This window comes from Ornithodoros turicata, chromosome 9 (genome assembly GCF_037126465.1).
Source record: "Ornithodoros turicata isolate Travis chromosome 9, ASM3712646v1, whole genome shotgun sequence".
In the NCBI taxonomy this organism is placed as follows: Eukaryota; Metazoa; Arthropoda; class Arachnida; order Ixodida; family Argasidae; genus Ornithodoros; species Ornithodoros turicata.
The window spans coordinates 35,820,954-35,845,958 of NC_088209.1; the positions used below are offsets into that span (position 1 = coordinate 35,820,954).

Here is a 25,005-nt window from a genome sequence, read left to right on the forward strand (position 1 = left end):
CGTGCATTCGGGCCGCCATGTTGGGAGGCCCTAAAGCGCAGTGTGCGCCCATAGAAAACAATGGGAGGCAACGGAGATTGTGAGTATTTATAGCGCTGCAGGCGTTGATCGTTGCTTGTCATCACACAATTTTGTAAGGTGCCGCGCTCCCTATCCGCGATCCAGCCTTTTACAATCGAGATCAGTGGTTGTTACGTGCCGATACAAAGGGAACGGTCCCAAGATCATCATCATCATCATCATGCGCGAAGAATAGAACGGTCGCCGTCGCCACCTACACTGACGACATCGCTTATTGACCGGCTCCTTCTGGTTCTGCTTAAGTAAGTTGGCAAGCATGTAACAATCTACAAGAATACAACGACCGTTCCACTGATTCACTATGCAGACGTAACAACGTAGCATGTAGCATCTCACGTTTCATTTCTTTCAGGATCCCTTCCAGCTATGGGGGATGTAACGAAGACGTTCTTGTATGCGTGGTGCGGGAAACAAAAAGCCACCCCACAATATGAGTTCAAAAACACGGGCCCGAAACATCGCCAAAGGTTCTTATGCGAGGTAACGCATATTCCGAGATATTACAATGTTGCGTTATGCAATGGATATGGACGTGTATATAGGCCTACCGAGATTACTTCACGCAACCGGCAACAGTTTGAGTCCTTGTTAAACGAGATATGTGCTACACGGCAAGCCGTGTGTCGTCCACGTCGATGAACGAACCGCTGCAGGTTTAGGTGTTTTTATTTACCCGCGGCTTGATACACTGATCGCATATTCGATGACGTTGCTGATGAACTCGATGCTCCGTTCCAGGTCCGCGTTTCTGGCCACGACTATGTTGCTGTTGGAAATTCTACCAACAAAAAAGATGCACAAACCAATGCAGCGAGAGATTTTCTTCAATATCTCGTCCGCAGCAACATATTGCAGGCGTCAGAAGTTCCCATTGAGATCCCGGTGGGTTGCTTTCCGAATTGTTACCAAAGATGTTGGCTGATGAGCGTCGGTTGTGCATATTTGCAATCATGTGTTGTGCATGTGAACCCTGGCTTGTTATTTGCAGAGTGGAAGCACACCTTGTGGAGAGTCAGGAGAGGGCCCTGTTATGTCAGGAGGACCTCCACCACCACCTGGTGGTTTTTCAAACGAGAACCAGTCTCAGGTCCTGCCTTATCGGCAGGGGCCCCCCATCACCTACTTGGATCGACTGGCAGAAAAGCGCCGTTTAGAAGAAGTGAGCCATATATTTAAGGAACTGCGCTTTTCGAGTGGCCTGTATTTGAGTCATTCATCTTTTGTGTGCAGGCTGAAGACCTGGATATTAACTCAGGCATTCATGGGAACTGGACCATTGACAATGCTAAGTCACGGTTACACCAGTTTCTCCAGACCAACAAAATCAACGTGGACTATGCGTACCACGAGATAGGACCAGGTCACGGAAAGTAAGGCACAGCTGCTGTATCATTAATCTGTCTCATTACAGCACTGATAAAGTATGCCTCTTGTGTTAGATAATATCTATTTAAAAATAAAAGTGCAAAAACAGAAGATGAAGGGCCAAACAACACAAAAACTATGCTCTTCAGTCAGCTTACTACGTCATACGATCCTACTTGTGTTTATAGTCAAAACTCTTCAATACAACCACGGCCGTTCCTGCGGATTTTGGTCATAACACGAATTGTCATTTTAACAAACACGACGTGTTAGAAGTTGTACCATGCCTTTTACGTAGGCTTCTAAAAGTTGAAAGCTGATAACAGAATACGAATCTTTAGCCAGGCATCTCAAAAAACATAACACTTTATTTGTTGAAGAAATGAAAAGAAGAAGAAACCACTGTTTTAAACATCTTAGGTAGGGGCACAGTGAGTCACGTACCCCAAAAACTGGACTCCGACTTTACCTTGTCATATAAACGAAATGTCTTATTAATGAACAAGAATTACATGCAGAGGGCATTGAGAGTGAATGGTTCCTGAGAAAAGTGGTCATAAAGCAGGGATGTCATATTAACGAGTGTCACATTAACAAGTATCACATTACCGGGTGTCATATTAACGAGGTTAGACTGTACTACCCTTCTTCTCAAGTACAAACATGCCTGTGACACAGTTTTATCTTAATATACTGAATTAGAAACATTTCTCTCGGTCCAGATGCTTTTACTGTTTTTTGCAACACGAGCTGCGAACCCTTATTCGCATTTGTGCCGAGGTTAATGACTCTGCGAGACACTCAGAGTTGTTGGAATTTAAAAGTAATGTGAACCACATTAAGTGGCACGACATCCATCTCTAGAAACTGAACTCTGAAAGGAGCAGCATGTGCAAGTGCTGCTTGTATCGAAGGAGTGCTTTCTTCTTGATTTGCGAATAAAGCATTCCTTATTGCCAAACGGACCTGTTGTTGCATCGCTGTAGTTGGCAACGGAAAATGTGCAGGAGCCACTGGAACGCTCCTGCGTTTTCCCTTGCCGCATGTTCTGGCAGTACGCCCAGTCCCCCAGCTCACTTACTTTGAAGTTGCGGAAGAATGTTTGAGGGTCATGTTCTTGAGCTGGTGGACTGGTGTGTGTCTGCAGGTCGGGGAATGGTCCTCGCAACGGCTGCCCTCCGTGTGTGTGTCTCGGGGGAACCCGGCGAGCATTCTGAACGAGTGAACCACTGGAAGACTGGTTGGTTCTGCAATTTTTGTTTGTTCTTCAAAAACTAAAAAAAAGGTGATTCGTAATAAACCCATGGTTCCCACTGGTCCTTGAAACATCATCAATGCCCTGGAATTTGAAAATGTTGTTTTGAAGATTGGGGAGACCCCGAAATTTTGCACAGTCCTTGAAAACCCTCGATTTTGCGTCTTCTCATTCTTGCAGAATTGCGGCGCAAATTTGGCTTACCTGGAGTCAATCAATCGCGGGAAACCAGGAGTGTGACAAAATGAACAGCGCACTGTGTTGTATTCACCAGCTTTCCTTTCTGTCCTTTTAACATTCAGGAGTCTTCAATCAACTTTGTGAATGCGGTCCCCATGTATTGTGCTGTGTGATGCCCGTGGCTTAGAAGTGTTTTTGTGAAATATTGAATATTGTTTTCGTGAATATCCAAAATTAAGTGGGAACCATGTAAACCTGCAGCAAACGAGATACCCCCATCAACTAACATCTTCCGTCATGCTTGAAAAGTGTGCTTACGTTGGGTTTTGTTTTCTTCAGGTCATTCATAGCCGAGATGGCTTTCTTTGTGCGCAAATTGAACACGCGTGAGTTTCGGCTGTCCTTTTACTCGAAGCATTCTTTGCGTATTTTGCTGCCACTAATGTTTTCTTGCAGGGGTTCATGCGAGAGAGCAAGGCTCCAATAAACTGATGGCATCTAAGTCGTGCGCTCTCTCACTCGTGAGGCAGCTCTTTCATCTCGGTGCAATTGACGCCTACTCGGGTGTGGCAAAAAAGAAAACTGAGAGCAAGGTACAAATGTTTCCTAGGGGAACGCATGTAGTCAGATTTATTTTTTATTTTTCGATCGAGAAATGGCATGTTGCTAGATATTTCTAGGCAATTACCGACTCAAATAGGTTGTTAAAAAGGAAATTTCATGTACAGTATGTCTTTGTCGCATGATCATGCCATAACATAGAGAATTGGTGGGGTTTTTCGTGCACATTTAATTTCGTCAATTAACTCCGAAGATGTGCAACAAACAAAATAAAGAAGAAAATGGTATTTCTTCACAAATTTTTTGCGGACGATCTACCAAACGTATTTTCGTTCTAAAAACTGCTACAATACTACCAGGTCACCGAAAGGAACCGATATTCTCATTGGGACAACTTCGTAGCTTTTATAATTAAAAAGTTAATTAACGATTTTTAGGTAATCAGTCATTTGACGGTCGAGCAACACACGGCCAAGAACGTCCGCCGAGCCCAGAGGCGATAGAAGTGAAAACAGCATGTCTATAGCCCCTATAGCTTTTTTGATGAAAAATCTGTATCGCCTAAAAAAAAGACACCCTGTGTATATCTTATAGTGCGTGGGATATCTTATAGTGCGCGTCTTTTCTTCCAGTTGGAACCTTATGAAGTTGCTGTCAAACCAGAGCTTGCTGAGGAGCTAGAGAGCGTCATACAGTCCTTGAATATCAACCGCATCACAGTTCCTCCCCTTGACCACGTTAGTGAAATGCATTGGATTAAAATTGCAGTTCACGTTGGATTGTTTCTTGTAACCCGGTGCTGCTTCCGTAGAAGTCGGAGGATACCGGTGCGTTTAGTCTCAAGGTACCCAAGGCATTGGAGGAAGAGAAGGTAGTGTCACAACCAGTGCCGGGAGGAGTGGTACCCTGGTCACCTCCCCAGCAAAACTGGAACCCGTGGATTTCTTGCAATATTGATGAGGGTCCCATGGCTACCGTGAGTTCACTTTGCTAAGCCCTGCCATGCTCATGTAGTCCCTTGTGTTTCTGGGTTATATGTTTGTTTGTTTTAAATAGGGGCTTTATCTCGGAAGCTATAAAATGGGGTGAAATCGGCCAATATCGGGAAAGCATCGGGCAATATCGGGAGCAGCTGCGCTGAGCGCAGAACGATTAGGGTCCTTCAGTGCCCGTATTGGTGGCCGAAATTGCACTTTGTTAAGTTCATTTTTTTAGGTTTTACCCCAAGTGAGGATGATGCAAGTTGGGGGGGGGGGGAAAAAACGAGTTTTACCTGGTTTAACCCTGAAACACAAGGCCCTTTGTAATCACTGCTGAGTTTGCTGATGTTAGAAAATTTTCTTTTACTCAGTTGACACTGCAACAGATCAGTGAGAACATACTCAACAGCTACAATGACCAAATCGACAGAGATCCGAAGCTGAAAAAGGTTAGCAGAAGCATGTAGATAACAGTTGTAGTCTTGATAGGTTTGCTACCATACCCTTCGCATTAGCTGGCATGCCGGAATAAATTTGGGGGAGACCAGCATGTGGAAGGTCATGTCAAGCAATGTGAGGGGGGGGGGGGGATGCAGTTCAGCTACATGTCATGTGTTACCATAACGACTGCCACTTATCTTATTGATTTGCAGATGCTGGATGAGCGTTATCAGCTTCCCGTTTACAAGTCCTACGACGCCATCTTGGATGCTGTCCACGAGTCTCCCGTAGTAATAATTCGCGGGGCAACAGGTTGCGGAAAAACCACTCAGGTACGCGTACGTTAAATTCACGAACAGATTTTTTGAGGGGGAAAAAAGTCTTTCAACAACATGAAATTCTTTAGGTTCCCCAATATATCTTGGATTCGTACATCAATCAGGGCATCGGTGCTGAGTGTGCTATAATTGTGACTCAGGTAAAAAAAAATTTCACGCGACGCCCCCTGCTGGGACGGCGACAGTGTTCTAAACTTGTAACACGTTGATTCCCTCAATGTCATTCAGCCTCGTCGCATCAGCGCCACTTCGGTGGCCGAGAGAATCGCTGAAGAGCGTGCGGAAGAATTGGGCCAGAGCGTGGGATACAGCGTCCGTTTCGAATCCGTTTTACCTCGTCCGTACTGTTCCATCTTGTTCTGCACTGTGGGTCAGTATGGAGTACTGCCTCATTTTACCTTTTTGTCCTGTTTGTTTTACCTGTTTTTTGTTTTTTTACCTGTTCGTTGTTTACCTGTTTGTTGTTTACCTGTTTGTTTGTCACGTTGGTTTGCAAGAGTAACGTGGTTTCGACACCCTGGTCGTCTGTTTCCCACAGGCGTCCTGCTGCGAAAGTTGGAAGCTGGATTGCGAGGGGTGTCGCACGTCATCATCGATGAAATTCATGAACGAGATGTCAATGTATGTGAGAGGGTTCTTTTTTTATTCCAGTCTTTACGTGATTTGTGTGATTGGAAGATGGAAATCTCGATGGAGGACCCTAAAAAACATAGCGGATATTTTTTGGCGTGGTTCAGTTCTATGCTGAACTAAGTGGTCGTGTAAATGATAAAATGTAAAATAGCCTGTACCCACGATAAAATGTGTCCAAGTCAGGTAGTCCTGCCTATTGATGTCCCAAAGGAAATCGTCGAAGTTTTGCGCTCTGTTCTGGGCATTGACATACACAGTTCTGACATGTTAAATTGTCTGTGATGCTCACCATGCCATGCCTGGGATATATGGAGACACATAACTTTGTTACGTAACGCCCTTGTAGTGTGTTGCATTGGTCATCCTGACACTTGGCATAACCTCTGCAAGTGTGTGTGTGTGTTTGTCATGTAGTAGACTGTGCAATGATAGGCCAGATGCATATGCAGAAGCTGATATGCTATTAAAAAAAGCTGTGTTAAAAAATGGGAAGAATCATATTTACCTTTAGGGAAGGTCTTCCCACTAATTACGAGTGATTAAATAAATTAAGCGACACGTAACTCAGTTTTATGGATTGCGTACCAAAATCATGAAGTCAAAAGTAGCATTTTGTTTCGTCGGTATAATGAAAAACACCGCATATTTACTCCATGAAATTTCATCTCTTAACAGAGTGGTTAGAGTAGGGGGAAAGGTGTGGGAACAGCTCTTCTTCCTGCCCAGATTTGTCTACAGAGTGTCACAAGGAGGACAGATGTCATAATAATACCGATTTCTACTTATAGTAATAACTTACAATACCTATAATAATAATAATACTTATTTTCAGACTGATTTCATCATGGTCGTGGTCCGTGATATAATCAGGGCATTCCCGCATCTCAAAGTGATCCTTATGTCTGCAACCATTGATACTACACTCTTTCAAGAGTACTTTGACAACTGCCCTGTCATAGAGGTCGAGGGCAGGTCATACCCCGTGCAAGGTAACTATTAACGGGAACCCAGAGGCGATGCTGTGCTAGCATCTAATCGTATTTGTTTGCCCTTACAGACTACTTCTTGGAAGATTGCATTGACATCTTGGACTTTGTTCCACCTCCTAACAACAAGAAGCGACGGAAGGACGACGACGACGGCATCGAAACGGATGAAGCTGACGTAAGCACCATCCGTTTCTGTTGGAATGTTGTCTCACACATGGGAATGGGCCATGTAACGGACGGGTTGTGGCAGATTGCCAAAAACGCATTACTGCGGCAGAAATTTGTTCCATAAATTCATGTAAAAATGTGTTCTATTGTTCTATGTGTCGATGTTCGATACTGGGGAATCGCTGTGGCTATATCGGAATAAAACGAGAGTAGTCCGAGTGTTGGGTTCCAGTGTGTTCCCCCTGTGCATTGAACGCACCCCCTCAGTGGCGCTACGTTTTTGGGGTAAAAAAAATTTGCATCCTGTACGTGAGTAAATACGGTATTGTTCCACTTTTACACATAGTATGCATCAGGTGCTCCATGCAGATGCTTTTGTTTCCTTCACTTCCCTTTATTATTATTATTTTTTAGTTTTTTTTTGCAATAAAAGAAAGCATGACAGTGAGTCCCATTAAAACAAAAATGAGGAAACTGAGTCGACAACATGCATGCGGTTGAGGGCAGTGCAGATATCGCGAGGTCACGTTTTTCTTAGTTTTTATGCGTCTTTTTTTTTTTTTGAGGCACGCACACCAATTGATGTGTCATATATATACTGCATACACACTTATCAAACTTGGAACACGAACAATAAGACATCAGTAGCTGTGTGGTGTAAATACGTGTACGGTCTGAAATAGCGTACTTTTTTTTCTCTTCTGTACAGTTTAAGAATGTTTATTCTCTCAACTATGTATTAACTGTCACTTTGCAGGAAAATTTGAACAAGGTGATAGGACCTGGTTACAAGCCCAGCACCAAAGCTGCAATGGCACAGCTGGACGAAAAGCAGCTATCGTTTGAGCTTATCGAGGTAAGATACCGTGGATATTCACAAACTGAACCACTGACTGTTGGCCTTATGTTGCCTTATGACACTTTGTAGACCTTTGAAGCGTGAGTGTGACACGCGTGCTTGCACAAATTGGACAGGATCAGACATGCTTGTTGTGACTTCAAAGTCACTTTCAACGGTGAAAAGTGTGTGTGTGTGGGGGGGGGGGGGGGGGGGTTACGCCCTCTCCAATCCACTCTCTCACCTTCAAAGTTTCCAGTGATCTCAAACATCAATAGCACTTAGAGTTTCTATTGCTGTGCGCAACAATGGTGAATTGTTTTGATTGAGTAAAGGAGCATGCCTCAAAACATATTTGTGCGTGTTTGATAGATTTTGTTGAGGCAACTTTTGTTATGAAGCGATGTCCCTTCACTGGTATGAGACAGCAGACCACTGGGACAACACTGACCACTATGGTCCTTTGGGCTTACGAATTATAAATAAATAAATAAACATTTGTTTGTTGCTTTGCGTTTCTTTTGGTTTTATGACCTTCACTTTATGCCCCAGTCTGCCTTCATAGGGTTCAACAGCGGTCATTCAGTTGCCAAAACAAGTGAGCTGGGGCCTTGGACATTTGAGATACATAATTATACATATTCATTGAATGGTATTTACTATAGTGGCATACGGCTCAAACTGTAATGGTTTTGCTCTTCTTGGTACTGTCCATCCATAAAAGAACCATGATCTTGAGCGATTTCTGCTTTGTTGGCATGCGTGTGGAGCATCTCCAAAAATCCTGGAAAATTGTTAAATTATTTCATGAAAACCTGTCCCACAGCGTGGCAAAAGAGAAACATTACTCGAACGCAGCATGATGGCTATTGCTGTTATAACCCATTTCTGTGATTTAGGCGCTGCTCACCTACATCTCAGGACTGGAAGAAAAAGGCGCTGTCCTCATATTCTTACCGGGATGGAATCTCATATTTGCTCTAATGAAGCACCTGCAACAGCACCCGGTGTTTGGAACTTCACGGTACTTGATCCTTCCATTGCACTCTCAAGTACCACGAGAGGAACAGCAAAGAGTGTTCAGGGCTGTTCCGGACAATGTCACTAAGGTGAGTGAAACGAACTGCTTGAATGCCAGTTGGGCAGTGCAGGTCTACAAATTAGCGATTCATTATTTCAGGTGATCCTGTCGACGAATATTGCCGAGACTAGCATCACGATCAATGATGTGGTTTACGTGATTGACTCGTGCAAGTGAGTGAATTTATTTGCTTAGTGTAGTGTCATGGGATGGTGGTGTATCTTCTGAAAACACCGAATATCATATTACCAGCTTGGGGGAATGCCTAACCTACTACTGATCGCAAAATACAAGCGCAGCAATGGGCATGCAGTTTTCCTGCACAAATGAGAAATCTTACATTTTGCTGAAGTACCTCATCTTTCAGTGTTAGCTCACATGATCCATGCTAAGTATTTTTAAGATGTCTTGTAAGTGTGTCGCAGTAAATGTGGTAAGAGTATCGCAGTGACAGCAATACAGAAGGAACAGAACGTACTGTTGCGTCGTTCGTGATTTAAGCACAAAGGAAACTGCAATTTGCACTTTCCCTCCTTCACAAGACTTGTGACAGTGCGGAGCTGCCTCCCGTTGGTCTCCTCAAAGAGTTTCCTGTGGTGACTGAACACCCTATTCACACAGATTTGCATTGCCTCTTGAGGGGGAGAGAGAGAGTAAATTTGCAGTTTCCGTTGTTCTTAAATCACAAAGCGCGTAAAGGATGAATCCCGTTCCTTTCGTATTGCAGCCAAGGTAATGGCTTCTTCCATTGTGCAAAGAGAGAAATTTTTGTTCTTTTGCACCTCTAAGTATGTGCTGCATGGTTCATATACACCTGGTAATGACTCCTGGAATGGCCAAGGTAATTTTAGGAAGCAAATACCTACTTTCAGAGCGAAGATGAAGCTTTTCACTTCCCACAACAACATGACAAACTACGCCACAGTATTTGCGTCAAAGACCAACCTAGAACAGCGACGAGGCCGTGCTGGGCGTGTGCGTCCTGGCTTCTGTTTTCACTTGTGCAGTAGGGCACGTTTTGAAAAGTGAGTACACCGCGTATTGTAGACGCTCGTCATTATAATGCGTGGCAGTTGTTTTTAACGCAATGCTTTGATGTTCCCTTTTCTAGGCTGGATAATTACACAACACCCGAGATATTCAGGACTCCCTTGCATGAGCTGGCCCTTGCAATCAAGCTTCTGCGTTTGGGAGACATCACAAAGTTTCTCGCGAAAGCACTGGAGCCACCGCCACTGGACGCTGTTATTGAATCTGAAGTCCTTCTCAGAGGTAGATAGCTGCGTTGTTTTCTCACTGTTTTGCGCAGACTGACATTAGCCACTTAAGTGCCATGGATGAGCTTCCTGGTTGAAGATGTTGTTAGTATTTTTTTGTATTCCTTACTGTGGTGTATTCCTCGAAAAAGTGTAGCTCTTCTGCCTCATTCAGCACTCCGGGGATAGACCCTCCACACGTTTTCATTTGTTTCTCACGTTTTCTGTCAACTTTGAAACAAGTAACAATGTGCGCTGGCAACATACATTTAAAGATGGTGTCGCTCATCAATGAAGGGACTAGCCAGCTGGGAACTCGAAGAAAGGGAAATTGAGTTTTGCTCGCTCCGATTGTGGGACGGACTTTTAGACCTGCAAACATTCGTGTGCACTGGATGTAAATAATGTACCGCCCCCGCCCGCCTTGCTTCCCAATTTGAGTGTGTCCGGGAAAGACGTCTTGAAAGATGTGATAGTGATGTGATAGATGTGATGCGAAGTTTTCCTGGATGATCAGCTGATTGGGGTGACTGTAGCGGAAACAAATGAATACGAAGCAGCAAAACGTGTTTTGGCGCAATAAGCATCTTACACAATAATTTTGATACTTCAAGGTCAAATTCTCCAGTAAAGAAAAACAATTCTTTTAGGTCGCTACACTGAAATAATGCGGCTCTTGAGGTGTTAACGGACTTGGGCACTTGGTGATAGCGGTCGAGTTGAACACGTTAATTATGCTTCACACAGAGATGGGAGCGTTGACTGTCTACGGGGAGTTGACGCCACTCGGGAAAATACTGGCTCGCCTCCCCATTGAACCCCGCCTCGGAAAGATGCTCATCCTCGGACTTATCTTTGGGTGAGTCGCCTGCTGCCGTATTGTTGGCTCATATGGCGTCTTTGGGTGCGTTTTCTTATTCAACCCGAGTAGCCAGGAGTTGGGTAACGACGTCGGAGCCTTTATCATCACGTGACTCCAGAGTAGCCACCTTTGACCGTAATTTTCGAACGGCTAGAGTTACTCTGCGCTCAAAATGGCGGACTGGCCCGACGGACGAGACGATGTGGAAGTGCTGGCAGACAGTCTGTTTAACAACTTAACGCAGATGCGTGCACTCCAGCAGATTTTTGGAAATGCTCGACAGTTTTTAACCAGTCCTACATTTCGAAAATGAACACCACCCATATTGTCTGTCAACAGGACGGTTGATAGCAGACGACGCATCGTCGTCTGCTAGCTTGTGTGTGACGTCAGAAACGATGGCTACCCTTCTTCAGAGCAGAGCAGAGTAGAGTTGTCACTCCCTGGCTACTCTGAGAGTAACTCAGAGTTGCCAGAGTTGAATAAGAAAACGCACCCTTTGGATTTGTCTCGAACACTTGCTCGTGCTTCCCTGAGCCACGAAGCGAAACGTTCCTCCACATTCTTTTCCCTCTTCAGTTCCGGAGATGCCCTGTGCACGATCTCTGCTAACAGCAGCACGTTCCCCGAGCCGTTTGACACGCCGTTTCCGCGCCGTTTGGGCTTCGTTCACCGTCGCTTCTTCGGAAACCGCTGGAGCGATCACGTCACTCTGCTGAACGTCTACAGCCGTTGGGAGCAGGCTCACATGCAGGGAGAGTACGCGGAGTCTGCTTTCTGCGACAAGTTTTCCGTTTCGATGCCGACAATGCGCATCACTCACGACGCAAAGAATCAGCTGGTGACACTGCTTCAGACAGCCGGGTTTCCGGAACTTAGCGTGGCACCGGAGAGCTACGCGTTCCAAGGACAGGATGCAAAGCTGGACGTGGTATGTTACCCCTTTTTAAGAAATTGGAGTAGTAACAGATAGAGCTTCGAAATTTCGAAGATGAAACGAATATGTGATGCTATTCGAATGCTATTTGTGACCTGTGTTCAGGGTTTGAAATTTTTTGAATATTTTTCGAATAGTACTGAAGCAAAGTATCGCTATCGACGTGTTGCAAGTGGGCTTCGCCTCATTGCATCCAAGAGTTAGGTGAAGGCCCACTTCACGTCACCAACATCGTTCTTTTGGGGTACGGATCTATTCTGCAAGTGTGCTTCCCCTCATTACAGTCGAGTGTTAGGTGAAGCCCACTCCATGTCACCAACATTGTTCTTTTGGGGTACGGCTCTATTCTGCAAGTCTGCTTCACCTTGTTACACTGGAGTGTTAGGTGAAGCCCACTTCACGTCACCAACATTGTTCTTTTGATGTACGGCTCTGTTCTGCAAGTTTGCTTCACCTCGTTACACTCAAGTGCTAGGTGAAGCCCACTTCATGTCACCAACATTGTTCTTTTGGTGTATGGCTCTATTCTGCAAGTCTGCTTCACCTCATTACACTCGAGTGTTAGGCGAAGCCCACTGTACACTGTTTACAATATTTTGTCACTAAAGTCTACAAGTTCTGTGAGCTCATAGTCAGCACTAGGCACACTGGGCACTACATGTTCCAGAAAATGTACTCCCAACTTTCAGAGTTATGTTCAGTAACAGAGGGAAATATGTGCAGTTTATAAAAAAAAAGTACAGGAAACTCACAATGTAAACACAGAAATGAGGAGATGCATACCTAGCAGGCTGCATGGAACACGTTGACTACCTCCCAATGCAGTTCATCCCAGTAGTGCAGTCTACTATAGATACACAAGACTGAGGGATCCTTCTCTCATGATATGTTATTCTGGGTGAAAAGGCTTACAAGTTTAGAGCAGAACATCATCAAATAAGCACAACACCACAGCCAACACAATTATTCAGCCTGGGGTATTCAAAATTATTCAAATTGAATTTACCGTCTGAAGAAATTATTCGATTCGCATTGCAAGTGAGGCATTCGTAAACTATTCGCAATGGAAATTTTGCTATTTGCACAGCTCTAGTAAAAGATTTATGGCTGTATTTCTGTATTTCAGGTTGTAGGTCTGCTAACAATGGGCCACTACCCCAACATTTGCTACCACACGGAGAAGAGAAAAGTGTTGACAACTGACAATCGAACTGCGCTCATTCACAAGCTCTCGGTCAACTGTACCAACCTACCGCAAAAGTTCCCGTCTCCTTTCTTTGTCTTTGGAGAAAAGGTAGTTATCTCGGCTTTTTTCTTAGGGACATGTCCAGGCTGTAACTCGACCGAAATTTGTTCCGTGTAGGTTCGTACCAGGGCAGTGTCATGCAAGCAAATGAGCATGATATCTCCTCTTCACATCCTGTTGTTTGGCTGCAAACGAGTGGAGCTGGTTGGCGATGTGGTCCAAGTGGACGGATGGTGAGCCCGTTGTTCCTACCTCTGAACCATTTTATTCCTTTGTGAATGCATGTGCTCTAATTGAGTGGTAAGTTTGTGATTGTTGCAAACCTTACATTTCATATATAGTACTGTATTTGCACGATTGTAACGCGCAGGTATTCTTAACTCTCGAAAATCAGAAAAGCTAACTATAGGTGCTGGTTCTATGACACATTTGAAAAAAATATTTAAGGCTGAACACTGCATACCTCATAAAACAAATTTTCCGACTGGAACAAAAATTCTTGCATTACACTTCCCAGACAGTTGTCGTCCATCCAATACGTTTGAAATACCTCACTTTTTGCATGTACACACAAACATCTGAAAATCATGAATGCGAGAATAAAAAGCTTGGTCATCAAAAGCATGCTGTGTCCATGGTGATACGTTTAGCTACCTTATATCTAACTTTTTAATTCTGTCGTTTTTGGGCCCGATTGAAGCGTGCAATTCATATTGAGTGCATATTTTGAGGGGGAAATGTGGGCATTAGAATCGTTCAAGTACAGCATGTTTATTTTTTAGGATCAACTTGAAAATGGACCCTCAAGTTGCAGCCAACATTGTTGCTCTTCAGCAATGCGTTGAAAATCTGATCTCCGAGTCTGCAGCAGATCCTGAGCTGCTCAGCCAGCCCCACGAAGAGTTTGCTCGGGTAACGGACATCGTGAAGAAGCTGTGCCGCTTTGATGCTGCTCAGCTTAGCTCCGACAATGTTGTCGTTGCGGACTCCTTTGAGTAAGTGCGAGGTCACTCCACCGTGTCTGCTTTTACACTTCAAACCTTTCAAAGTGTCCTCCTCTTCATCACGTGAACTGGTTAATGGAACAGGCGGAACAAGCTTTAACACATTAACAGTGGAACACATTAACGTGTGTCTTTCAACAGGTACGACGCCCCACCGAGGAAAGCCCCGCGCCTCAGCTCGGGCATGAACCGGCCACTGGATGGCAGTGACAACTCTGGAGGAGGAGGCTTCAGGGGAGGACCAAGAGGGTTTAGGGGCGGCTTCGGAGGTGGCCCCCGAGGGGGATTTAGGGGGGGTTATGGGAACCCCTCTGATGGTTATGGAGGTGGTGGCTACAGAGGAGGATATGGTGGGGGATATGGTGGGGGATTCAGGGGGCGTGGAAACGGATTTGGTGGTGGTGGTAGTGGTGGTGGCGGCTACGGTGGGCAGTACGGTAACAGGGGTGGTGGTTATGACTCTCAGAGGGGATATCGGGGTGGGTTTGGACGTGGGGGCCGTCGGCCCTGGTAAACTGTCATTTGGGGATTTGTCGCACCTAACACGGGGCTTTGTCGACTGCAAATATTCTGTTTGCTTGGAGTTGAGTTGTGGGTGAGAGAAATCACCCTTTCCCCAAAGTTATTGCAACAGCATGAGCTAGTCAGTTTGACTGTATTTGGCATTTTATCTCAATCCCCTGACTTGTTCTATGTATTCCCCCATTTCCCATGCTGTAAAATACACATCTTTAGCATTCTTCGAATTCTTTAGCATTACTTGTGCCGCATGTAATATACACATGGCAATGTGGTGTGGAGGTGGTGCTGTAAAAAATATGCAGTCTTGCCTCCCTTTTTTTTTCTGCATAATAAAGATGCAGCTTCTCAAGTGTATCTCATTTTATATGTACTTACGATGTGCACAAAATTGCGCATTGGTGTTGCAAAATGCATCATGAAAAGAATTATGTTGCTTCATTCATTGGGGGTGAAAAAGTTTTAATTGGCATAACATATGTTTGAACTTGTCTCAACCATGACTATGAGGGGTGAAAATTGAGCAACAGCAGTGATGAGGTATTTACATCAACATGATGAGTACTGATGAATTTACAAACACCTAAACATTATCCAAACCCTTGTTTGCTTGTCCATTGCTATGCTGCTTGTCGCCTACTGTATTTAAGTCGATCGTTTTCGGTGACGTCGAAGTAGCCGCATGGGAGAGTCCGAGCTTTGATGTGATGATTCTCTCCAGGAGGATGAATGGAGATTCAAACGTAAGGGTGAGGGAGAAGGAAAGGCAGTAGGAGACAAACAGGTGCCCAATGAAGAGGTAGCCCTGAGGAGGAAACAACAGTTAAAGCTGTTGACTTCTTATTAGAGCTGTGCAAATATTCGAAACTTCGAATATGAAATGAATATCGGACGCTATTCGAATGCTATTCGCAACCTATTTTCCGAATAGTACTGAAGAGGGGTATTGCTATTGCCATTCTGCAAGTGGGCCTCACCTCATTACAGTCTAGTGTTAGGTGAAGCCCGCTTTACGCTACAATATTCTGTCACTAAAGTCTACAACTTCTGTGAGCTCATCGTCAACGCTGTACTCTGGGCACTGCATGTTCCAGTAAATGTACTCCCAACTTTCAGAGTTATGTTCAGTAACAGATGGAAAAATGGGCAGTTTCTAAAAAAAGTACATGCACACAAAGCATGCAACATGTTCATCCCACTAAGGCAGTCTACCATACACAACATAGAGGGACCCTTCTCTCAAGATATGTTATGCTGGGTGAAGAGGCTCAAGTTTGAAGCAGAACATCATCAAATCAGCACAACAACACAAAATATATCACCATGAGGTATTCGAATTGGGCCTTTTCTGATTATTCGAATTCAATTCGCTGTCTGAAGAAATTATTCAGTTATTATTCATTGGCAGTGCAGGTGAAATATTCGTAAACTATTTGCAATGGAAATGTTGCTATTCGCACAGCTGTACTTCTTATTTCGTGTCTCGCATGAATTTGGAGCCCCCTAAAGATGCTGTCAGTGTTGCATCTACAACAGTTCTCTTGTATTCCCTCTTCTACATTCAATAGCTGCCTTAGCTGTGTCTTACCGTGAAGAACTGTGTAGTATAGTACGGCTTCTTCAGGTACGCCGTGTGCCATAAGATCAGCAGTGGGTGTGCCAGGTACACAAGGAACGTCAGTCGGCTCAGCGGTATAAATGCTTTCCAGGAAAGGATGGTATTGATGAAGCCTGTAAGGTAACGACTCATCCGTAACGCTTTCCTGCTCAAGTGAGTCTCCTCCTTTTGAGGAAGCTCTCTCAAAGGGAGATGACTTACCTCCATTGCCAGTAGTGCAGGCTACGACAATCCAGGCAATTCCTAGGGCCCAGACTGTGCGACTGAAGGCACCGTAAAGGATGGCAACGCCCAGGGACGGTGCGTCATTGGCATTCCAGTCGTACGCGCCGAACACAATGATGAGGTTTAATCCACCGGCTACCAACCAACCCAGTAGCCTGGTAACCTAGACACAGACACAAAAGACAACTTACTTTATGCCACCTGGCACACGGTATCCAGTTCAGATTGTCGTGCATGGAACGAGGCCAGTGGCGTAGCCAGGTGGCCCAATTACGGGCCGATTTATGCAAATCGTGTAAACCCCATGAAAAGAAAAGGCATGTTGGGGGGGGGGGGGGGGGGGGGAGGTATGTAGATACCGCGCGACGATCGCAAAAGTTTTTGCTGTTTCTGGCGTCTATCGATCCAAGCAGCACTCTTGAATACTGTTGCAATTATGAAGTTTTCAAACTACTACCAATATCGTGACTTTGCATCACTGGCCATGACAGCATAATCACATTTTTAACGTTCTTTTAACGTTTAGTTTACGTTTTACGTATCCTTTATGTAATTTACGTTACGTTACATAAACGTATAATTTATGTTACGTTACGTAAATGTATAATTTACGTTTAATTTAACGTTTAATATTCTAGATTTTCATCCCATCTTGCTGTACGCACAGGTATATTGTGTTTGGCGTAACCTGGATCAACAGTGGGGAGTCGTACAGCGCCTCCATTCCTTGGAGGTCCTGCTACACCACTGAACAAGGCCCATTATATACTGCCAGCATAGTGCCGCTCTCTTACCCTGTTCATTCGAAGTGTCCTATTCTTGTGCAGGAAGTAGCCCGTTGCCATTCCTATGCAAAAGGCTGTGAGGTGCGTATATGGACGATAGCCGATGAGGCTCATAAAATCGTTGTAGTGACTGTGGGAAGTAGCAGATGGCATGAGCAGAGTGTTGTGAAGTAGGGATGGAAAAACTTACTCTGGGTCAGGGTCTACAAAGAGTGGAATTGGTGGGAAGTTTCCGGCATAGGTTATGGCAGCCACCACGATGATGGAGAGCACACCGAGAACAGACAGGATGGCAAAGCCTATTCTGGGCCTCCTGTTTTTGTGTAATGAGGACGTTAGTTGTCTCGAATACCGTTACAGCCTTATGCAAGCGACGTACCTGTACAGCAGGAAGAAGATAATAGGCGCGATGATGTAGTAATGCATATCACAAGACAGGTACCATCCGTGGGGTAGGCACTGGAAACGACCATAAACACTGTACCATAAATACGGTAAATTTGATTTCAGTAGTCCGGCTCATTGCAGTTCATCAGTATGATGCGATTATGCAGAGAGCAGAACAACTTTATTTTGATGATGATTTGGGGAGTTTCATCGCTGGTAGCTACCAGGAGGAGACGATATAAATGTTTTGGGCAACTGATGGAGGCATAAGGTTTACACCCTCATCTCACCAGATTTCCCAAAGTTACCTAAGGGATGGAAGGAAGTAGACATTTGTGTTCACATGTTCTGCAGGCCATGTTTGGCCTGCAGAACGATAAACTGGCGTTTGGGTGGAGAGGCGATCGCCCTTCCCATAACTCACAAATGTTACAATCTCAAGTTACCATGTCCTCTCTGCGAATCCATGAGCCAATGTAGAGGGGGTTAGTCCACCAATTGCGCTCACACGCCTGCGCGTATGGCTGCAGCGTTTCGTTCCACACTGGTCCGCTGCCGGTCAGTGGCAGCAGGATCATCAGCAGAGATACTAAGATGAACGCTGGTGTCAACCTGCGAAGACGGAGCACAATATGTAGTTCACTGCGTTTTTTTAAAGAAATAAAAAAATATAGTGTTACACATGTTCTCTAGTACCTCCTTACCTCCAGTATCGGTGGAAATAGTAGATGAAAAGACTTAGCTGCCCGTCGCTCTTCTCGAGTTTCTCCAGGCTCGTATATGCGACCAGTATGCCACTACGAGTAGAATGCATGAGTAGAGGTCACCGCCTGCTTGGCATACATGCCGAATCAGAAGTCTCATAGACATAGTGGGTCCCAGTTTGAAAGTGCAACAACCTCTCCTATTTTTGTTACTCACACATTAAAGGGACACTGAGGCGCAAAAACTTGAAAGATATGCCGTTACCTTGAACAAAACAAAAAAGGAACAGGATTCTTCCATAGCATCGTACGTGATTTAAGCGCGGTGGAAACCGCAGTAGACCTCTCCCTGTTTGTAAACAAATGACGTCATGGTGTTCGAGAGCGCCCCCAATTTGGTAGAGTTGAACTACGCTGGAATGTGGGGGCGAACAAGGTGGCGCCTGAAAGCCACGGCCTTGAGGTGGATTACGATAGTATCTGAAAGGGACGCGACCTTCGATCGTACTTTTCTTTCAATAGGATGCAGCGAACAAGTGCCCATTCGTGGAACCCAGCCCTCCCCTTCCGATTTGTTTCGGTTTCAGTCTGTCTACCAATGTCACGATGACGTTCCTCGGGTAGAGGTCTATTTACTCTTGTCCTCATCTCTGGCAGGACACGGCGGTGTGGAAAGTGTGTTGTCCACTCAATATTGGGAAGTCGTTTGCGGAGACCAATGGGAGGCCGCACCACATTGTGGCGTCTTTTGAGCAGGAGTGAAGAGGGGAAACGCAAATTGCGATTTCCTTCGCACCTGAATCACGAATGGTGCACCCTGTTCCTTTTGTATTGTGTTGTCAAAGTAATGGCGTCTTCACTCCGCAAAGACAAATTTTTAACTTTAGTTCACCTTTAATGCATACACTGCTGCTTGAGCGCACGGCTCTAAATGTTCTAGATGTTCGTCAGTGAGTTCATGTTTGCTTCATTATTCCCTCATTCAAAATGCATTAGGTCATTCCGGTTGATTTGATAAGAGCGAACGGAACTCACGATATAGTGACGAAGGTCTCCACTGCAGGGAAGACATTGAGCACGACCTGGAATGGGAGGGACTTTCCCCACTCTAATGCTTCGAGCAGGCCACCTGAGGAAGCAGCGCAGTCCACATTTTTACTTCATTCAATTTCATGGGAAGTGCTATGATGCTATACTCTACCTGTGAGTACGTAGTTCTTGTAGAAGAACGTGTGGCCAAGAATGATCCAGCCCATGGTGATGACACGCATGCCGTGCAGAGGCGCGAGAGTTCCGGACTCCGTCGACAAGATGCGTTGGCCGTTCGTGTACGCAGAAAATGTCAGGAGCACGTCTATAATCCAGTCTAAAAGTAACATACATATGAGCGTTGCTTTACTTCGGCTCGAGGGCGGTAGACATCCGAAAGCCCCCTTTTTTTTTACACATTTTATCGTATAAATCGGAGCGTGTGGTATTCGTACTTCTCTCGTTTTTGTGAGGTTTTATGTCTGGGTCGACGATAGACCAGCTCTGTAGTATGCGAGGTGCCACGTCCAGGGTTGTTCCCAGCAGAACCAGCGAAAAGAAGAAGGCTAGTATACCGCTGTAAAGAATGCACGTTGTATTTAATATACTTTTTTTTCTTTCCATACATAAAGTATTAATTTAAGCTACGAAAGTAGACCCGGCATTTACTTACATGGCTGTGAGCTGGAACGTCGTGTACCTGACAGGATGTTCTTTTTCGCACCATGGAATAGTAACATTCATTTGCGCCAGAGCAGCCACTAGAATGTCAAAACGTCTGCACTTTCAGCGTGTTCTCGATACTTTGCAAAAGTTTCTCAATAGCTCTATGTAGGCAACAGTTATATAATTCATGCTGAACCTGAATGCTATGTTCTTAGCGGATAATACAAATTCGAAGACACTTCTGTTCCCTTTCGTATTTTCAGTATCCGTGTACGTGCAGTCTCGTTAATTCGAACTCGAAGGGGACCGAAGATTTGTTCGAACTAAAGGGAGCCGCTCTGAATGAGGACTCGATGCGTTGGCAGCGCATGTTAGCCTTGGCTCGCTCTGCATTGCCGCACTTTCGCGGGCACGCGATGGCGGAAATATAATTGTCTGTTTCTTTTTAGAATATTTATTAACAGACAAGCATCAGAACAGCTCAGGACGGAAAATTATATTGCGCTTGCCTTCGTTTCTTCAGCCGCGACTCTATAAACGTCGTTTGCGATGTTAAGCCTAACGCAATCGCAAACCTCGCGAACGCGAATATTGCCAACCCAATTCGAGAAAATATGAAATTGCTGCCGTTTTCTTGGCTATGTAGTCAACAAGAAAGGCCGGCCTTGATCCAATCAAAACAGCGAGGCTTGCTTGCTTTGCCGACGAAGACTAAGCGGCATCGTTCCCCGCCGGTCGTGTTTGCGCGCACCGTTACGGTGATTCGTTCATTACTCTTCTCTCCTCTTGCAGAAGTATCGCTTTTATGAGGAATTGACGTGTAAGTAATAAGTAAACTTAGCATTTAATAAGTTACAGTGTCCCTGACACGGCAGCTGCGCGCCCGCCGGCACGCGGCTGGCGCTTCCGAGCTGATGCGTACAGTCGGGATTCGTGCGCCACCCTGAAATCTTGTCCGAATAAACCGATGCGCACATTCACATATTCGAATTACCGGGCGTTTTTGCCCCATTGACGTACACATAGCTTTGCCGGGACCAGAGCAGCATCAGTTCGAATTATCCGGAGGTTCGAATTAAGAGATTTCGAATTAACGGGATTGCACCGTATTCAAACGAGTAACATTCTCCAGAATACATCAGCGGAAGATGTGAAAATGCCACAGCTCTTTGCTGCCACGTACACGCAAGCGCTTGACGTCATGTGTTTTCGTGTGCTGATAACCGTGGGGAATGTCAACGCCATTGGTTGGACCTATAAAGCTGGAGTGTCGTCTGCTTCAGCCAATCGCCGTACAAGCTTTCAACCACTGGCTTCTTGTGGCTGCCCATGCGGTTATCTGCTGGCGGCTCGTCTCCGTAGCACAGTCACAGCCACCGAAAGCATGGTCGGGAATGGCTCTTGGTGACTACGTCAGGTCGTAGGTCATCCTGTCATCCTATGCGTGCCTCACCTTCACCCTTTTTTTACTTTTTTTGCTATAGTCGGTGGCGGTGCCCACTTGCATGCGGCCAACAACGGCGAGCCCATTTCGACGTTACCACCCCCTCCCCTGTTCATCAACGTTCAGGCCCCTGTTCAACGTTCCCTGTTCAACGATCAGGCACTGTTTATCTGTAGCAGACGACAGGAAAAGACGCAGACACTGTCGTCTGCTATGTGCACAGTACGCCACTCCCGATATCACTCCCGGCACTGTGCGAATGTTCAACGTAACAGGTGAGCAGTTTTTCTTTTTCTTTTTGTTCTTCCACTAGAATATTCTGTGGGGATGCCACTCGCGTGCATACACGATAATTGCATGGACACCACGTTGCCAAAATGTCTAGATATCAATCCAGAAATTGTGATGTACGTGTCTGCTTTACCTGTGTCTGCCAAGGTCTGGATATCATCCCTTGTACACGTGGACGGCATGCAGAGGCCAAGGCGGATTTGAGCAAAATAGAAGTAAGCAACGGAGATGTCACCCAACAAGTTCTGCGGAAAATTGAAAATTCTAACATTAGTACAAATTTTCGCAGTAATGCTTTTGCCTTGACGACAGACCTCTGAGAAAAACGTGAGTTTTTTCTGGTGTTACACGACAACGCATTATTACTAGACAAGATGCAACATATTTTTTAAAGACGCAACATTTATTCAAAGACCGTACGCAAGTGCGCTGTCGTTCTTCGAAAGTGCTATACAAAAACGTGTCTTATACGCGCATAAGCATTTTGCCATGAATTTATGAATTGATTAAAGTTGGCTTTCTTTTTCACTTCTCACGCGATATGTTTCATGATGCAAAGTCTGAGTACACGTACCTTATATAGTGGGACTTCGTCGGTGAGGTTCTTGAGGAATGTTTTGGGCTTATAGTGGGGCGGTTTCGGAGGCAAGATGGGCCGAACGTCAGCAGCGCAGTACTGGCCGTGAAAGTACTTCTCAATCTTTCCGCTGTACTTCCTGTGAGTAGCACGCACTGACAGGCATTCGTCCATGTCTCCGAATGCCGTCAGGGATCCATAGAATACACCGTCGGGCGCCTTGCCTGTGGAGTCCAGCACTGCACACAGAAAAGTAAAGCAAGTGTTACTTAAACGCAGACCTGATGACCATGAGAAACATTCCAAAGAATTTTCGCGTTAAACTTCTGCTTTTGTGCTACTGACAGAAGTGTCCAATTGTAGATGAGATGGGGGAGGGGTGGGGGGGGGCATCATCACCTCTGCAGAGTCGAACCCCTGCTGGGCAGTGGTCGAAGTACTAGCCATTTAAAATGATAGCGGTATAGCTTTGTAGGACCCATCAAAGTCGACAGCCTTGTAGGTACGTCTGTGACAGTTGGGGAGAGAGAAGGAAGAAGAGAGAGAGAAGTTACAATGGGGGGGCACCGAAATGATGCAGCTTTTTTTCTCTTTCTCTCATACGTTTTTTACCGCGTACGTCTCGTGCTTCCGCCGGCCTCAGCGCAATATGCATCTGTCGAGTGCTATGCATACAAACGAAATTAACGATATTGACAACGCAGTGTGTCAATGACCAACCGTGTGTGTGTGGCCGCGCGGACAGACATTTTCAACTTTAAAGGGTAAAAGGAAGCGATCTCGAAGAAATATTCAACATTTAAGATGAAAATACATCGTTATAGAAAGGCCATTCTTGTTATAAAATAAATAAGGAGAAACATCTTCACGCGATTCACCCTTTACCCACAAGGTGGCAGGTGACTCCCCTATACTACGGGTATATTCAATTCGAGGGATGAAATAAAAGAGAGAGAAGGCCAATAAAAGGGACCATACGGGCACGGGAGCCTTCAATAATCGCTGTAAGCGGGTCATGGATCTAGAGTGCTCAATATCGCTGATATCTCAGATCGTAGATACCGGGTATAATAAATAAAGGTATTTTGCTCTACGTAACCACGGAGTAGATGGAGGTCGTGCGAAAACGATGCTATCTAACACACACACACATACTTGTACTTTTATGCGCATATACGTTATAAAAGTGTGTATAAACTTTTATACACATATGTCAATAGAAGCTTGGATAAATCCATTCCTTTTGCTTGTACTGTTGTGTGCCAAGTAACTAAAGACGATCGGTCATAAATCAAACGATGTCATAAGTCAGACAAACAGTTCCTATGGTTAAGCGTAAGCCGTACTTATATATTTAATATTTTATGTTTTCCTGTAATACCAGCGTACCGCTTTAGGCTTCAGGCTTACAAAGTGAATGGCAATAACCTACACACTCAAGGCCGAAATATATTATTGTTGAATTCCAATGGCAGAGTCGGAGCAAGTGGCAGGCTCCGCAGTGGAGCGGCTTGATCTGGCCTAGAGCAAGTGATCCGAATCTGCGACTGGAACACTACCGCACAACTTGGAGTTTAGCCCTGGGTAATTTCCCTTGGTAGATGGCGGCCAGAGACGGAGGAAGAAGAAGAAGTAGAGAGTCATGTTCCATTATAACGCAATGTTTCGCAACATCAAGGTCCTTCTAATCTCCTGACGTTGCCCTGGTAATGTCTGACTTATCGCTTCCTTCATGAAACAAAATCGCCAAGGTACGACGCGAAAGACTAGTCCCGGCGAAGACGCGTTGCGAAGCGGCCATGTTGGCGAAGTAGAGACAGGAAATAGGAAGCACGAGCGACAAGTGTCACGTCACGTAGAGTTCCGGTTGAATCTGCCTATTTTGGCGGAGCGGTCACGGTTGCTCCCTGGAGCGACCTTGGCTCGAATGCCGCTCCAAAGCTGCCATTGGAATACTCCAGAACTGTTCCCAATCTGCCAATCGAACAGACTTGCTTTCGGCGGAGCAACAAAGCTTGCTCCGGAGGCGCTCCGAATCTGCCATTGGAATTTAACATATGTGTTGTGCTGCCTACATTGCTCAATCATTTCGAAGATGAAGTTGGATTTCAAGGTCTTGCACGAACACGGTCCAAACTAGCCGCGGTAAGTGCACGGTAGCCTTCTTTTTCTTTTTTTTCCTGTAAGGTTTAATTGCGACACAATAGCGGCTACGCATAAACTACGTTTCGTGTATATGATTGACCTGTCTCGGAAGCTCCTCGACAATCGAGCTAGAGGTGACCTTGTCAATGGAAAGGTCCCCAGGAACAAGAGTTGCATACAATAAGCGAGATACATTTGACTATAAATCTCGTGGCTTCAGGATCAATCTATACGTGTCTTCCCCTATGTTCTCCGAAACTATTGTTTCTTTACGCGGAAGTATCACAAAATAATTAATTTCCATAGTTTTTAAAAGTATGACGTCACATTGGGGTAGCCCAATCTACAAACGCGTCTGGCAACATTGCTCCTCGAAGGTCGATTTCCGTTTCCTCACCAC

At 45.2% G+C, this 25,005-nt stretch overlaps 2 protein-coding genes across 3 annotated transcripts in view; one reads left to right on the forward strand and one right to left on the reverse strand.

Moving 5' to 3' along the window:
• Positions 1-225: 225 nt before the first annotated feature.
• On the forward strand, positions 226-15,091 carry LOC135368783 (ATP-dependent RNA helicase A protein-like). Of its 2 annotated transcripts, XM_064602297.1 has the most exons (27): positions 226-323; positions 434-561; positions 820-963; positions 1,070-1,240; positions 1,312-1,451; positions 3,221-3,267; positions 3,338-3,474; positions 4,075-4,179; positions 4,254-4,418; positions 4,794-4,871; positions 5,076-5,195; positions 5,270-5,341; positions 5,430-5,571; positions 5,740-5,822; positions 6,667-6,823; positions 6,892-6,998; positions 7,749-7,847; positions 8,729-8,938; positions 9,010-9,083; positions 9,783-9,935; positions 10,022-10,182; positions 10,914-11,025; positions 11,608-11,959; positions 13,092-13,259; positions 13,329-13,444; positions 13,994-14,206; positions 14,357-15,091. In XM_064602297.1, the coding sequence occupies exons 2-27, from the start codon at positions 448-450 to the stop codon at positions 14,727-14,729; spliced, it is 3,813 nt and encodes a 1,270-aa protein (XP_064458367.1). In that variant the 5' UTR covers positions 226-323; positions 434-447; the 3' UTR covers positions 14,730-15,091. The 2 variants fall into 2 exon arrangements, with proteins under 2 accessions (XP_064458367.1, XP_064458368.1); XM_064602298.1 differs by lacking the exons at positions 226-323; positions 434-561; positions 820-963; positions 1,070-1,240; positions 1,312-1,451 and adding an exon at positions 2,599-2,686.
• Positions 15,092-15,179: 88 nt separating this feature from the next.
• Positions 15,180-25,005, reverse strand: part of LOC135368784 (nose resistant to fluoxetine protein 6-like) — a 22,819-nt gene continuing 12,993 nt past the window's right edge. The window contains exons 2-15 of the mRNA XM_064602299.1: positions 22,458-22,699; positions 22,017-22,128; positions 20,156-20,243; positions 19,938-20,059; positions 19,655-19,819; positions 19,489-19,582; positions 18,454-18,546; positions 18,196-18,361; positions 17,742-17,821; positions 17,553-17,675; positions 17,372-17,492; positions 16,554-16,740; positions 16,323-16,465; positions 15,180-15,539 (exon numbers count right to left, since the gene is read on the reverse strand). Of these exons, the coding sequence (XP_064458369.1) occupies positions 15,318-15,539; positions 16,323-16,465; positions 16,554-16,740; positions 17,372-17,492; positions 17,553-17,675; positions 17,742-17,821; positions 18,196-18,361; positions 18,454-18,546; positions 19,489-19,582; positions 19,655-19,819; positions 19,938-20,059; positions 20,156-20,243; positions 22,017-22,128; positions 22,458-22,699 (1,958 nt within the window). The 3' untranslated portion in view covers positions 15,180-15,317. The remainder of the gene's footprint in view (positions 15,540-16,322; positions 16,466-16,553; positions 16,741-17,371; positions 17,493-17,552; positions 17,676-17,741; positions 17,822-18,195; positions 18,362-18,453; positions 18,547-19,488; positions 19,583-19,654; positions 19,820-19,937; positions 20,060-20,155; positions 20,244-22,016; positions 22,129-22,457; positions 22,700-25,005) is intronic.